Source organism: Sorghum bicolor, chromosome 1 (genome assembly GCF_000003195.3).
Source record: "Sorghum bicolor cultivar BTx623 chromosome 1, Sorghum_bicolor_NCBIv3, whole genome shotgun sequence".
Classification (NCBI taxonomy): Eukaryota; Viridiplantae; Streptophyta; class Magnoliopsida; order Poales; family Poaceae; genus Sorghum; species Sorghum bicolor.
In genome coordinates, this window is record NC_012870.2 from 8,593,967 (window position 1) to 8,607,628 (window position 13,662).

A 13,662-nucleotide genomic window follows, 5' to 3' on the forward strand; every position below is an offset into this window, starting at 1 on the left:
CCAGTACGCGGTTAGCCGTTCTCAAGTATCGGAATAGCTATAGGTAAGGCTTACCATCGCATGTGGGCTGTACTCAAAGGTCTCAATCACAGCAGGCCAACAACGGAACGGTCCTTAATCGACACAGTTGGAGACACTACTTTAAGACTCCATTCTTAAAGCAAGTCCACCGACCGGTCTCAAGTTGAAACATTATTGATCATAAAAGTATTCCACAACAACCCTTCAAACTTTCTCATTTGAAAACCTATCTAATAAGCAGGGCTAGCATACTAAGTATTTTCATAAAACAAGTATCAAGGTTAATATGGAAATCATCAAGGTGGATAATGCAGCAAATAGGATTCACTCAACTCTTATTCACCTAATGCATCATATTAACTCAAGTGATATAAATAACTTTATGAAAATACAAGGATAGGGTTTAATGTCCGGGGCTTGCCTTGACCGGAAGGGAAGTCCGACAACTCAGCAGAACCGGATGGATCCACAAACTCGGAAGTAACCCACTGAGGATCAGATTCTTCCGGAGCGTATTCTATACGTAAAAGTGCATATGCATGATCAAATGATGCTCATGACATGATAAAGACATGTTACATGTTCTTGGATGATAACAACAAACATAACTATCTCGGGTACAATTTACCTTCATGGTAAAGAAACAAACTAATCTAGCTATCAAAGCATGGATTATTACTAAACAAATTTTATCATCTTTATTAAATAATGTTGTGAATTTAGCCTACCACAAAGATCATTTATATGAAATAAACCATAACCAGGGAGCATATCATGCTAAGTGACCACTGGTTGCCAATCAATCCAAAATATCACTCAAATCCTAAAAGGATTAATTATTTCTATTTCTTTTATAATTATTTTAAATAGCTTTATTATGGAACAGATCATACTTTGTCAAAAAGAGTTGAAAATATTCCTGAAATTAGATAACAGTAACATAAGTTCACATGTCAAATTTCATGATTTTTGGATATACCCATAAATTATCAAAAATCATGGAAGATTTATTTATTAATAAACAGAGGCAATTTATAGATACATGCAAACTACCATAAAATAAAATCTAACATTTTTCCTACACTCTTTATATTCTCTGGAACCTACACAAACATTTCCATGATTTTTGAATCAGTACAAAATTTTCTATTCAAATTCAAACATAAACCACAATTTTGCATAAAGGAAAAAAAAAGAAAAGGAGCACTGCTCCTAGGGCCGGCCCGTTTGGCTTTGGCCCAAGCCGGCCCGCGCGCTGCACCTGCCCCCTCCCCTCTCTCTGCAAGACACTGACGGGGAGACCCCACCCGTCAGTTTCGTCTTCAACGCGCACGACGGCTCGGCCACTGCCCCGACCGCCGTTAGCGAGGTTTTCAGCCCACGCGCGCATGCGCACCGGCCTCGCCTCGTCTTCGCGACTCCATTGACATCCCCTACTCACGCTCTTCCCTCTCTCTCCCACCTCGGCCACGCGAAAGGCGGCGGCTGCCATGGCCGGCCGCGAACCGGCCACTAGGGCTCGGTAGAGCGTAAACAAATGGAACCGGGAGCCTCAAGGAGGTTTAGAGAACACGATGCTCACATCACCACGGCGGGAGAAGTAGTAGAAAGCTCTGGCGTCGTTGGCCGTGTGGTCGGGCGGGCGCTCCGGCTCCGGTGAGCTCGTTCCGGCGATTCTGTTCGTGCCCAAAGCGAAAGAGCGAGCGCATGAGCTACTAGAACACAAATAGAACTTGAAACAGATGCCAGAGAAGCATGATACCGACTAGAACACCGTGGCCACGGGAAGAGCCCCACGGCGGCAGTTCTGGCCGGAGATGGAGAAGATGGTGATGTCCCGACGATTGAGAGGGTTAGAGAGAGAGCTCGGGAATGCGCTGGGTTCGCAAGGAGGTGGCGGACTTAAAGAACTGCTCAATTTGGTGTGAGAGGGATTGAGCACGGTCAAATTGAGGGCGAAGCTCGTCGGGTTTCCTTCGGCCGTGGACAGCAAAACGAACGGCGTTGTCCACGTCGGGGCGCAAGAGGAGAAGGGAGCGAGCCCAGGGCGTCCACGTCGCCTGGCGACTCTGGCAGCAAGCAGCTGCGTGCCCTCACGCACGCAGGCGGCGCTGCGCGGGCGGTGGCCGTGCTGGACAGAGCGCCGAGCTCCTTATCGGTTACTGTAGACGTCCATATCTCTCCCCCTTCCTGTCCCTTTGCAAAAATCGACCAAAAGTTGAACTAAAGCCAAATTGCCACCAAAACAAAAGTTGTGCAAAAATTTGTGAGCTACAAAACATGTTTTGGTGACCAAAGCCAATTTTGAGTGGAAACTAGTGAATTTGCCCAAACAGTTTTGAAATTCAAACTCAATCCAAAGAAATTCAAATTTTTGAATTGGGGCAAATCAGAATTTCCAAAATTACTTTTGATTTTGCATAACAACTTGAAAAACTCCCAACATGAAAGTTGTTCAACTTTTTGAGCTCTACAACTTTCATGTCGACCACTTTTCAAAATTTCAAATAGATTTTGAATTGGAGATTCAAATTAGAAAAGGGGACACTTTCCGGAAATCTGTATTTTCAAAATTACTTTGAATTTTGTACTGAAACTTCAAAAACTCAAAACACCAAAGTTGTACATCTTGACAAGACCTACAACTTTGTTTTTAAACTCAACTTCAAATTTTGCTTAGTTTTTAAGTTACACAAAAGGGGCAAAAACTGGGTTGAAGAATTAGGGTTTCCCCCCTTAAGCTCTCGGAAACCTTTTACCCAAAGGTTTTAAACACCAACACAAGCATCCATACACAATATAAGCACACTTTAATTCCTAAGCACACTCAACCAATTTAAACTTGTTTTAAGTTAATGCATCAGGGTGTGCTTAACAAAACACTATGCAATGCTCATGATGACATGATCTGCTTTTAGTTTGCTTAACACCAGAGTGTTACAAAGAAAGATGTTGAATGTTGCTGAAATTCAAAATTCGGTCCTATATTACCTCTCAGAATTTGAAAAACTAAGCACTTATGTGCAACAAGTCACGAAGGATAGTCAAGTTTCGTGGGTGCCACCTAGTGAGGATACATAACAATATTGATGGTTTCTTTTTCGCTGGTGATAGAATAGGAGGATGGGGATTTTTCATACGAGACAGTAATGGTGAAATGTTAGCAACAGATGCTGGGAATATTGTCTATGTAGCATTGGCATTGCAGACCGAAGCACTTGCTGATTCAACATGCAACACAACTTGGCATGATGAATATTGTCGTAGAAACGAATGCAACTATTTTAGCGTCAGCCCTGAAATCTGTGCACATCGATCGAAGTCCAGTTGGCTGCTTAATTAGATAGATTAGAGACTTCGTGCGATCCTGAATTTACATTATGTATTGTCTCTGTCTGTAATAGAAAATGTAACTTAGTGGCACATTGTTTAGTCACTCATGGAGCATGTGTTCTTGGCTCTTACTCTACTATGTTGATGAGCCAAGCCCCTAGATTTGTAGTTGAACTCTTGTACGGTGATTTGTCTGAAGTTAATGCTTAATGTTACTGAGATTTCATTAAAAAACTAATTAGGACCTACCTCGGGTGCATGCTCAACGTCGCAACACCTGGGCGCGCATGCTGAGTCGCTCCACCCCTGGTCGCTTGTGTGCTGCAGCCGCTCCGCTCCATCAACGTTCCGCTGTGCACTGCTGCCACAGTGCATCCATTCATTTCATTCTACACACATAATAGCTCGGGAATTCTCCGGTGCCTCACGATAGCCACGTCATCCCGGTTACTGTTTACGAAAAAAAACGCTCGTCTTTGTCTCCTGATCTGGTCCCAGCCCCTCCCCCTCATCTCGACAAAAAAAAAAAAGACAACCCGCGGCCTCCTCTCGACCCCTCGCTCACTCCGTCTCCCCATGCCGGCCTCTCCCAACGCGGCGGCCACGACGGCGCGCCTCCCCCGGCGATCTGTGCTCCCGCCGCCCCTTCCTTCCTCTCCCTCTCCCCCGATGTGGCGGCATGGAGTCCGGGCCCCAGCGGCACCACCTGACCGCGGGGCGTCTTTGCGGCGCGACGATGTCCTCAGGCTACGACGGAGCACCGCCTGTGTGACCTGTCGACGCTCATCCCCGGCCACGGCAGGGCATCAACAGGGCTTTCCGAGCAGGGCCCTTCGGTGGCTGGCGGCGCGGGTGTTCTCCGAGGCAGGCTCCTCGAAACCCTAGGTTTACGTGCTCGCGGACACCGCTGTCCAGTGCCGGGCTCGGGCGCGGTAGTCTCATCGATGACCACGAGAGCTCCAGCATGAGCAGGCCTCCGCCACCGCCGTACTAGCGATGGCCGTGGTTGTCACCTTCGATTTTGGAACAGCGGCGTGGGCCATGTACCCTACGCTCAGGTTTCCTCTCATCTTTTTATCTAGGACTCTCTATTTGCCTTGTTCCTCAGGTAAACCAGCTATACTATAGCCTCTCTTTTTATTCATTTTTTTGTGTCCTCTATCCTTAAATATTCGCACTAATTTAGGGAAACATAAGAATAGTGCTAGAGACCTAACTATGAGCTCAATAAGCGAGATTGGGTTCACATGCGCTCAATAGCATCCTAATTTGCTGTGATGCTACAATCTTGGTGGCTTCCACATTTTTCTTCACTTACAGCTTCTCTATATGGCTAAGTTTTTTTTTTCTCAAAGCGGCTATCTATATTAATACATAAATATCTGCACTGCATTGGGGTCATCCTGGATGAGAAATTTTAGATATCATGTGACTAAGAAAGTAGTTTTTTAGTCCGCGCATGCCACATGTTGTCTCCTAGAGTGTTGTCCTGCATATATGTTGAATTTTTGACACCACAATACTTTGCTTCTTAGGTAATTAATTGTTATCCATATTTAGTTCATCAAACCTCCTCAAACGGTCAAACTAATTGTTTAAATTTGAGTTATGCAATTAGATGCTTTCTGCTCAAATTTTTGGTCTCAAATAAATTATTGCTCCATAATTATTTACCCAACCCTCTAGAAAGATAGAGCCCAAAACAATTACTAATTTGGCAATGCCATTTTTGGATTAATCTGTCTCATCTCTCAAATTTTGCTTACTACCTTGCAGGAAAGAAACTCCTTTACCTAGAAAGAGTGTGCACCTTCTCTTACATTGTTAGTTGGATTAATCACTGCTGCCACAACATTTGGTTAATCGGCCTATGATTTTTCTGTTGCACCTGTTCTTTCAGATGTCTCTGTTCTGCTCTCTGAACTTCCCAGTATGTCTGGGTGAATTACCAATACATAATCAAGCTATTCATGAAGCTCAAAAGCCATCAGAGGATATCACCGATAGCCTCGAGGTCGCTGGTGTTGGAGCCTTCAATTCAGTCGAAAGAGTAAGTCATGATGCAGAGTTCATCACATGATGCAGGCTACATTTGATTACTGAAAGGAGCTACCATTCCATTCCAAGAGTCGTCAATTTGATTTACACCTCTTCTAAGACATTACACTCCATCTAACCATTGCAATGTTCACTATTTTAAATGGCCTATTGTGCTTACGGGGTCAGTGAACCTTTGCTGAACCGTGTGGGTTCTTATGCAGCTGATGCCTTCCTTGTTCAAGCTGGAGATCCAGAGGTACCGCCTTAGGGTTTTTCCAATCACAACAACTGTCAAAATTGGTATAGTACACGATTTTTGGGTGCGCTCTACCATAACCTTCTTATGAAAATTCCTTTTTTCATAGTCATACATGTTTACAGTTGTTTTAGCTTAATGAAATAATACATTGTACATTGCTGGTGCATATAGATGTACGCCTGTATCATGGATTGAGTATGAGTGCAGGGCTATATTTATTAACAGCTGACCTAAGGTGTAGTGAGCCACAGGATCACGTTGTTTGACCTTTTATTTGAATGTTCTTTACAAGTTGTTTGCTGTTGCGTAAAATCAGAGGCATTGTAGTTTTTTTAGATTCAGGCATATATCTGACTGTAATACCTTAGTATTTCTTAAACTTAATGTTGTACTAAATTCCAAACCATAGTGCATGCATGCCTGAATGCAGGGGTGACAGACCTAGCAAAAGAAACACCAGATATGTTACAGTCAGAAAGCTTTTGTCATTCTCTACATATATTGTAAAAAAACTCCATTTTAGTTGTTGTACGGTTTGGGATTCCGTAACTTTTCTTAATTTAGCAACATCTAACTGCCAAAGGCAAAGGGTTTTGAATATAGCAGTTATTTTGAGAAAACTGGCTCAGTGATTGGTTCCAATACTTTAATATTACTGACTGAACCTGGTTATGAACCATTTTCAGCTAACAAAATAATGTATATGGGACAGGTTGATAAACCATTTTGAATATGCACCAATACTGGACCTCCTCTAAAGAAAAGAAGACCGTGTGGGTGCATCGGCAATTCATATATTTTTTTAACCATCCACAAAGGAACCTTTTTTATAGCACCAAAAGCCTCATGAAGCTATTATGGTAGTTTTAGACCTCCGGTGGTATTTACTTTGCATAATCACATGAATTATTCATTTCATAGTTTCAACATTGGAGGATCAATGGTCATGGTTCACTTTATATTACTGTAGGTTTCAAAGGGCCACCAGGTTTGACAACCTCAGGTAGGTTTCAATCGTCAATGATGAACTTGGTGCTAATAGAAATTTAAGAAAACCTTCGTGTGCACCTCTACCTGTTTGCTTCTCGTGAAATTGTTGGTTTAGAATTTGATAGTTCATACGTAATTCAACTACTGATAGTGAAGTCAACTGTCTGCATAACTTCATTTTTTATCTGCTTAAATTTACCAAAGCTTGATATGATTATTTCTCCGGTGCAAACATAAGTATAGTTCCAGTTTTGTGCACAACTCAAAAGAAGCTATGTGAAAGTTGGCAGGATCTAGCTGTTGTCACAAAATTTCCATCTCAGAGGTACTTCTCAAGGTCATAATTTAAAAATGTAGATGAGTTCCTGAGCTTCAGAGATTGAATCGACCCCATACTAACATCCATATAACATCATCATGTCTTATCAGATGATACCAGGTACTGGGCAAGAAGCAACTCAACTGAATACGAACCTGGCTGTAAATCCGACCGCAGCATCAACTACTAATCGCTCTTCCACAATTTTAGCAAGCTGTTACGACATCCTTGTCTCTACTTTATTTAGTGGACTACCGAGTTAAGAACCTCCTTGTATTGTATAATATTACTACCCATCGTTATCGCTATACCATCTACGATATATGCCATATAAATGTAACCTTCCATGGATTTTACCCATATAACAATCTATGTACTAAATAAAACTTCACCTTTTATCCAGCATAAGTTAGTCGAACATGCGCGCGAGGGCGCGCGCCAGCTACTAGTATGACAATATATAAGGTCAACTTTTATTGCTAAGAGTAATAACTCAGACTGACCACAATATATCCTTTTTTTTATGATGCTCAAAGAAAAAAGAAGGTTTAAGCGGTGGTGGCTGTCATTGTGGACCATGCTAAGTTGAAAAAAATGGCACCATGGCATGTTCCTTCCCTTGTGCTTAGCAAATAAAAAATATTTTTATTCATCTGTTGGTCCTCATCTGCACCTCAGTCTCACGCACCTTTTCATTGTATCATTCTAACAAGCACCAGTGCTGACACTATAGGAAGACTCGATTTTTGGCATCACACATATGAATTAGTTTTCAACACTACTGCTACAGTGCCGACGCTATGGACAGTCTTATTATCTGATAGTCTTAACTATTGATCTTATCGGTATTTGATTTCTTCACATATAAATAAGAGAAGTTTTATCAAATGTTTTGCCAGAAGGGCTTTAGATTTAGTAAAAAAGCAACTTCTTTAGGGTCAGAGTCGAAACTACTTTTTTTAGGAGTCGGAGCCAAGAATCCTACCAAATAAATGCTTGGTCTAGATCTCTCATGCCGTTTTTTAGAGAGTTGTCTTCCCTCGTGCCCATATTAGAGGTATGGGTACTATAATTGTGTGGCTACACTCCTACTCAGTATACATGGCTAAATGAGTCGTCCAGGCACGCCATGGCACTGGCATGGTGAGGCACGACACGACGGGGCACGCGATGCTGCCGTGTTGGCATCTCAGGCTAGGCACAACATTGTGGCCTCACATCTGTGTCATGCCGTGCCTGGGAGCACAGCAGCCCAGCGTGCTTGTGCCGACTTAGGGGCAGTGGCGTCGTTGATGCAGTCCGCGTCTTGCGTCACCGCTACCACCCGAAGCTAGCTGTTATGGCTGAGATGCTCAATGTCACTGTTGAGCGTCGTTATAACAGGGACACCCATGCAAGGCTACGCCGCTACTGGCACATAGGCCTTGTCATCCTGTTGTGTGTGCTTGCGTGGAGACGTGCCGCTGGCTCCGCCGCACAGGCCATGCCACACCCGCTGTACGTGCTTGCGTGGAGCCATGCCACATCCCCGCATCTGACATGAGCTGGTCTACTCGTGAGAAAAGCAAGAGAGAGAGGAAAGAGAGTTGAATCTAGGGTTTTGGTGAGAAATAAACTTATATATTGAATCCAACGACTATAATCTATCATGAGACTAACCAATGGCTGATATCTAATGGGTTGCTTTGTGTTAGCCCACAAATCGTGCCGCATGCTAGGCACGAGCATGATAGGTGTTGGGCCGGACCGTGCTTGGGCTATGTTTTTTTAGTGCCATGCCAGTGACAGCCCAGTGGCGTTGGCCCATTTTACCAAAGTATACTATTTATGGAGAAAAGAGAAGGCACACACACCACCTAATACAAAGAAAACCACCTTTATTTTTTGTGCTAATTAAGTCAACGTAAATGAACTTGGCCCCTCCTACCGTCATCTATAGCTACAAGCCTCTTCGCTTGTCTGAAAAGGCATAACTGAAAGTATTATTTACTGATTTATTATAAGAAAATATTATTAAATAACTGAAAATATTGTTCGCTAATTTATTATAGATAAACTCAAACAAACAGGACCACCCCTATGTTATTTTTTGGCTTGTCCCTGCCGCTATTCCCACGTGCATCTCTACAGAAAGCCTTGGAAAGGACATTCATAAACTCTCTTCCATTGCTGGAATCCTAGGCCTTGTTTAGTTCTAAAAAATTTTGCCAAAAAATTTAGATTCCTCATCAATCGAATCTTGCAGCACATGCATGGAATATGAAATATAAATAAAAAATAATTAATTACATAGTTTACTTGTAATTTGCGAGACGAATCTTTTGAATCTATTTATTCTATGATTAAACAATACTCCCTCCGTTCCAAATTATAAGTCTTTACAAGAATCTTGTAGAGTTAAAGTATTTTTAAGTTTGACAAAGAATATAGAGAAAAATATAAAGATTAATGTTATAAAATAGGTACACTATGAAAATATAACTAATAAAGAATCTAATGATACTTGGTTGGTACCAAAAATGTTATTATTTTGCTATATAAATTTGGTCAAACTTGAAAAAATTTGACTCTCCAAGATTCTTGGAATGACTTATAATTTGAGACGGAGAGAGTATTTGTCAAATATAAATATAAATACTATAGTATCCATTTCTCAATTTTTTTTTGAAACTAAACAAGGCCCTAAGGCATTTGATCTGCTGCATCTATCTGACACAAACCTTTGATATAGAATCAATCTCCCACGTGCAGCTCTAAAAAAAATCACCGTAGTTTGATTACAACCAGGAACATAATAATACTGGTAGATGGTATATGACTCCATGTCACGAGCAGCAAGTATCTGGTCAACGTAAGTTTTTGTAGTCATATATATACACAAATGAGTGATTGTACTAATTTTGCAGTGATAAGTTTATGTACACTCGCACATGTATTCTGTACTTGTAAATGTAAAAAAGGAAAGCACGAGAACATGATTTCAAGCCCGTAGAACTGTAGATGATGAGAGGTGTGTCATATATACAAATGTTCCAAACTATGTTCTTGTTTATGTTTTTGGCTAATTAGCTAAAAACAATGTTAGAAGATCTTGGCGATGTGACATGCAAAGGCTAGAAACTTTCTCTGTTACCTGAGAAAATAAAAAGTGGACATAGTTTGGAAACATCGAGTGAGGACGATTATAGCCAAATAATAAGTTTTTTTTTCAAAAATTACTCTCAAGCAAAAAAAAAACTTAATGCATGGTTATAATGAAAACTAACTACTCCATTCATCCCAAATAAGTGTCGTTCTTATTTTCAAAGGAGTCAACCTCTTTTAATTTTAACCAAATATATCTTAAAAATATTAATATTTATTGTATATTATTAATATCACTAGATAGATCATTGAAATTATTTTATAGTAAACTTATTTGGAAATAAGAATATTACTAATATTTTCTACAAATCTCTACTATAATTGAAATCTTCTCCAGGCAAATCCTACCTGCAAGATCAACGACTCACAGCACATATCCTACAGATTTAACGGCCCAGATTAGAAGTATGATCACAACCTTACACACCCTCAACCTTCAAGATAGGGTGGTTCGGTTCGACCAGCGGTTCGGCGAACCGGCCCAAACAAGCGACTCTAATGCGCTCCTCTTTCAATCCATCAAGGCGCGTTGGGTCAGCGGATTAGAACATGTCGAACCTTAGGGTCGAGTGGTTCGATCCGCCTCTGCCTCTCATCTGTGCGGCGGCGAGCCGGCACCCATGCTGGCGGCGGCGGCTCAACCATGTCCAGCGCCATCCGCACAAGCACCCAAGAAGAAGGCCGCCGTGGACACGGGCACAGGACGACCGGCGCCATCCGCTGCTCTCCTTTCTCCTCCTCCCAAGGTACCAACCCCCCACCTCCTCTCCCTTAGCCAGTAACTGCATTTTCCGAGCTCTAGCTCCTCCACGCTCCCGTTAGGTGCTAGATCCACCACCCAGTGTCCCAGCCATGAAGCGGCTCTGCCGCACGTTGGCGGCGGCGAGCGAGTCCGGCGGCGGTCCGGCGGCCGCGGCCCACCAGGAGGAAGACGCAGACTGGGCGGTGCGCTGCGGACTGCGGCATGGATTGGTGGGATGGCCGGGATGGACCGGACCCGTTCTACACGCGCTCGACGACTCGAGTAGTATAACTACACGTTTAGTGCTGTGCTGGCGAGGGGCAACTCGAACAGGCCAGGGAAGGGATGGCTGGCTGGGCCACTTCAAAATCTGGTGTCTTTGGTTCATGTATTGTTGTTGCTGAGGAAGAGCTTGGCCTTGCTGAGGAAACTGGAACTGCTGCGGTTGGCATTGCTAGGGAATAGAGTCCATAGAAATCAATCGCAGCATTTGGCATTGCTGGGGAAACAGCTGCTGCTCGACCTCCTGGTTGTGTAGGAGCCTGATTAAAGTCTTGAGGTGTCCCTGATAATGACCTTGTCCTACTCAGCCGAGGAGGACCCAAGCCTATTTGTTTAGTGGCTTCTTTCAATTTGTTGACATCAGTAGGTGCAGCCGGTTTATCAGGTATCCTTATATACCTGAAAATATTTATCAAATGTTATGCTTTTTCTTATGAGAGTTTATCTCTTTTGAAAATAATATTGAAGAAACTAGAAGTAACAGAAACAAGACAAGTAAATTGTACAGAGCAGTAAAGAGTTGTATTATATCAATGGGAAAAATAATACTCCTTCCGTTTCAAATTATAAGACGTTTTGGCTTTTCTTATTATAAGACGTTCTCAATTTTACATATGTGTCATAGTTGTAGTAATTAAAATGTCACGACTTAAAGTGAAGAATAAATAAATGTCATGGCTGAGGTAACAGTAGGGGATGAAAATGGTACAGATATTTTCCGACCGTATTCGAGACTGAATTCGTTTAGAGGGGTTTACATCTGTCTGTATCCGAGTCCGAATATTCAACATCCGATACCGTATCCGTATCCGAATACTTAAATCGTATATTTGTGATGTCGACATCCAATCATATCTTATCCGACATGGTTGATATTATCCGTATTCGAATCCGAATCCGACCAAAAATATGAAAACAAATATGATATCAGTGATATCCGTCCGTATCCGATCCGTTTTCATCCCCGGTTATGTCTTGTGCCTTTGAACAAATGCCCATCTGGGACTGAAATATGATGAGGCAATATATAATCACCAGTACTTTCAGATGAGAACATGTTGTGCTCAATCACAAAACTGTTGGCAGCTCTTTTTAGTAATATTGCACAACAATGATGCACGTTTTTGTCTCAAATACAAATCTGTATGGTTTGAATGAAGATATTATAGTTACTTTCTGTGGGTTAAAGTCTGATGATATGGAGTGTGGAGTATGGACTACTACCATCATGTGTTCTAGATTCCAGAAAAGTAATACTGATCGAATCCATCTAACTGCAGTGTTGTGGCTTTAATGTATTCCAGGTGTGGATCTGATTTGCAATGGGAAATCTAAAAGTTTGCATCAAGTCATGGGAGGATGTGGAAAAAAGTTTATGAAAGATGAATTGGTTTTCAAACCTAAGGAAGACATGAGAAGCCATGGTGTGCTTGATGTTGGTTTTTGTAAGATGGAAGTTACTGTCGCTTGGTCACTCATTTCCTATCATCCTGTTCCTTTGAATGTTTATTAGAAATGGGAATGCTACTGTAGCTTTGTGGTTGTTAGTTCTGAAGTGGCATGCTATTAAGATTGTGTTGTGACTGCACGGTACTTTTTTATGCACCGGACTGAGATTGATGGCACTATCTCTTGGTCGCTCATATACGCTTATAGTGTGTCATGTGTAACTTGCTTAAAGTTTTGGATTTCATATTGTAACAATTGCTTCTGCAATAGTATTTTGTAAGGTATGATGACGATATGTTGATAATAGCATGTGTGTGAGGATCAATCAGATTACACTGGTCACAACAAAGATTGGGGTGGGTCGAACCGCAATATCCATTGGTGCACCGCGGGGCTGAAAGTTATTTAAATGGATTGACAGCAAATGGGTTGGTGGATCGGTTGCGGTTCGATCCATGGTTGAACCACCCCCATTTTGACTCAGCCTCGCGTCAATCACACATCTCCCTCCTACCGAATTAAAACGCTCAACCTGCCAAGCCGGACCGAACCCTAGGTCCCGATCCGGCGTCTCGCCCGTGCTGCTTGGATTTGGACGGGGGTGTTGGATCATATCGGCGGCGTTATGATGATCCCGAGCGTGGAGGGGTTCCTCCAGGCGTCGAGCTCTGCCTCCCTTGCACGGCGGCGGAGGAGCGGGAGGTCGTTGACGCGCTCACCAGGGAGGCCGAGAAGAATGTCAAGCACGGGGATCTCCGCTATCTCGTCTCGCAGAGGTTGGTGCCTCCCAATTTCCCCGTTACTTTTTCCCACGGATAAGTGTAATCGAGGAGGCGATCTTCGTTACCTGTAGTCCGTGGGGGATGCCACTCGCAATGTTGAGCAACAGATCGCCAAGAAAGCCATAGAGTCCCTGCTCCGCTTGTTCAATCGGCGCCCAAAACAACTCCGACTCTTCCAACGGCTGTCGATAAATCTCAATCGTCTGCTGCTCCATCCGCGATCGAAGAAACAAGCCCTAGGAAGAAACCGTGGAGAAAATGAGAATGGCACCGAGCAGTTTTCTCAGGCTATGAATAGACC

General features: G+C 42.7%; 1 protein-coding gene and 1 long non-coding RNA gene across 13 annotated transcripts; both read left to right on the forward strand.

Moving 5' to 3' along the window:
* LOC110431714 lies at positions 3,844-7,364 on the forward strand. 12 transcript variants are annotated; one of them, XM_021451113.1, is made up of 5 exons: positions 3,844-4,412; positions 5,255-5,404; positions 5,616-5,694; positions 6,624-6,656; positions 6,887-7,364. In XM_021451113.1, the coding sequence occupies exons 2-5, from the start codon at positions 5,255-5,257 to the stop codon at positions 6,985-6,987; spliced, it is 363 nt and encodes a 120-aa protein (XP_021306788.1). In that variant the 5' UTR covers positions 3,844-4,412; the 3' UTR covers positions 6,988-7,364. The 12 variants fall into 12 exon arrangements, 4 of the variants coding, with proteins under 4 accessions (XP_021306788.1, XP_021306786.1, XP_021306789.1 ...); XR_002449163.1 differs by having other exon boundaries at positions 3,847-5,404; positions 5,616-6,533; positions 6,887-6,968; positions 7,073-7,364; XR_002449164.1 differs by having other exon boundaries at positions 3,847-5,404; positions 5,616-6,513; positions 6,887-6,968; positions 7,073-7,364.
* LOC110434378 lies at positions 10,569-12,889 on the forward strand. Its single transcript, XR_002451817.1, has 2 exons — positions 10,569-10,852; positions 12,435-12,889. It is a non-coding gene; the product is annotated as an uncharacterized LOC110434378 (long non-coding RNA).

Coding starts and splice junctions, on each gene's coding strand:
- LOC110431714 (XM_021451111.1), top strand. CDS start 5,225: ATGATTTTTCTGTTGCACCTGTTCTTTCAGATGTCTCTGTTCTGCTCT. Junction 5,405..5,615: donor CCTTCAATTCAGTCGAAAGA/GTAAGTCATGAT, acceptor GTTCTTATGCAG/CTGATGCCTTCCTTGTTCAA. Junction 5,695..6,623: donor CACAACAACTGTCAAAATTG/GTATAGTACACG, acceptor ATATTACTGTAG/GTTTCAAAGGGCCACCAGGT.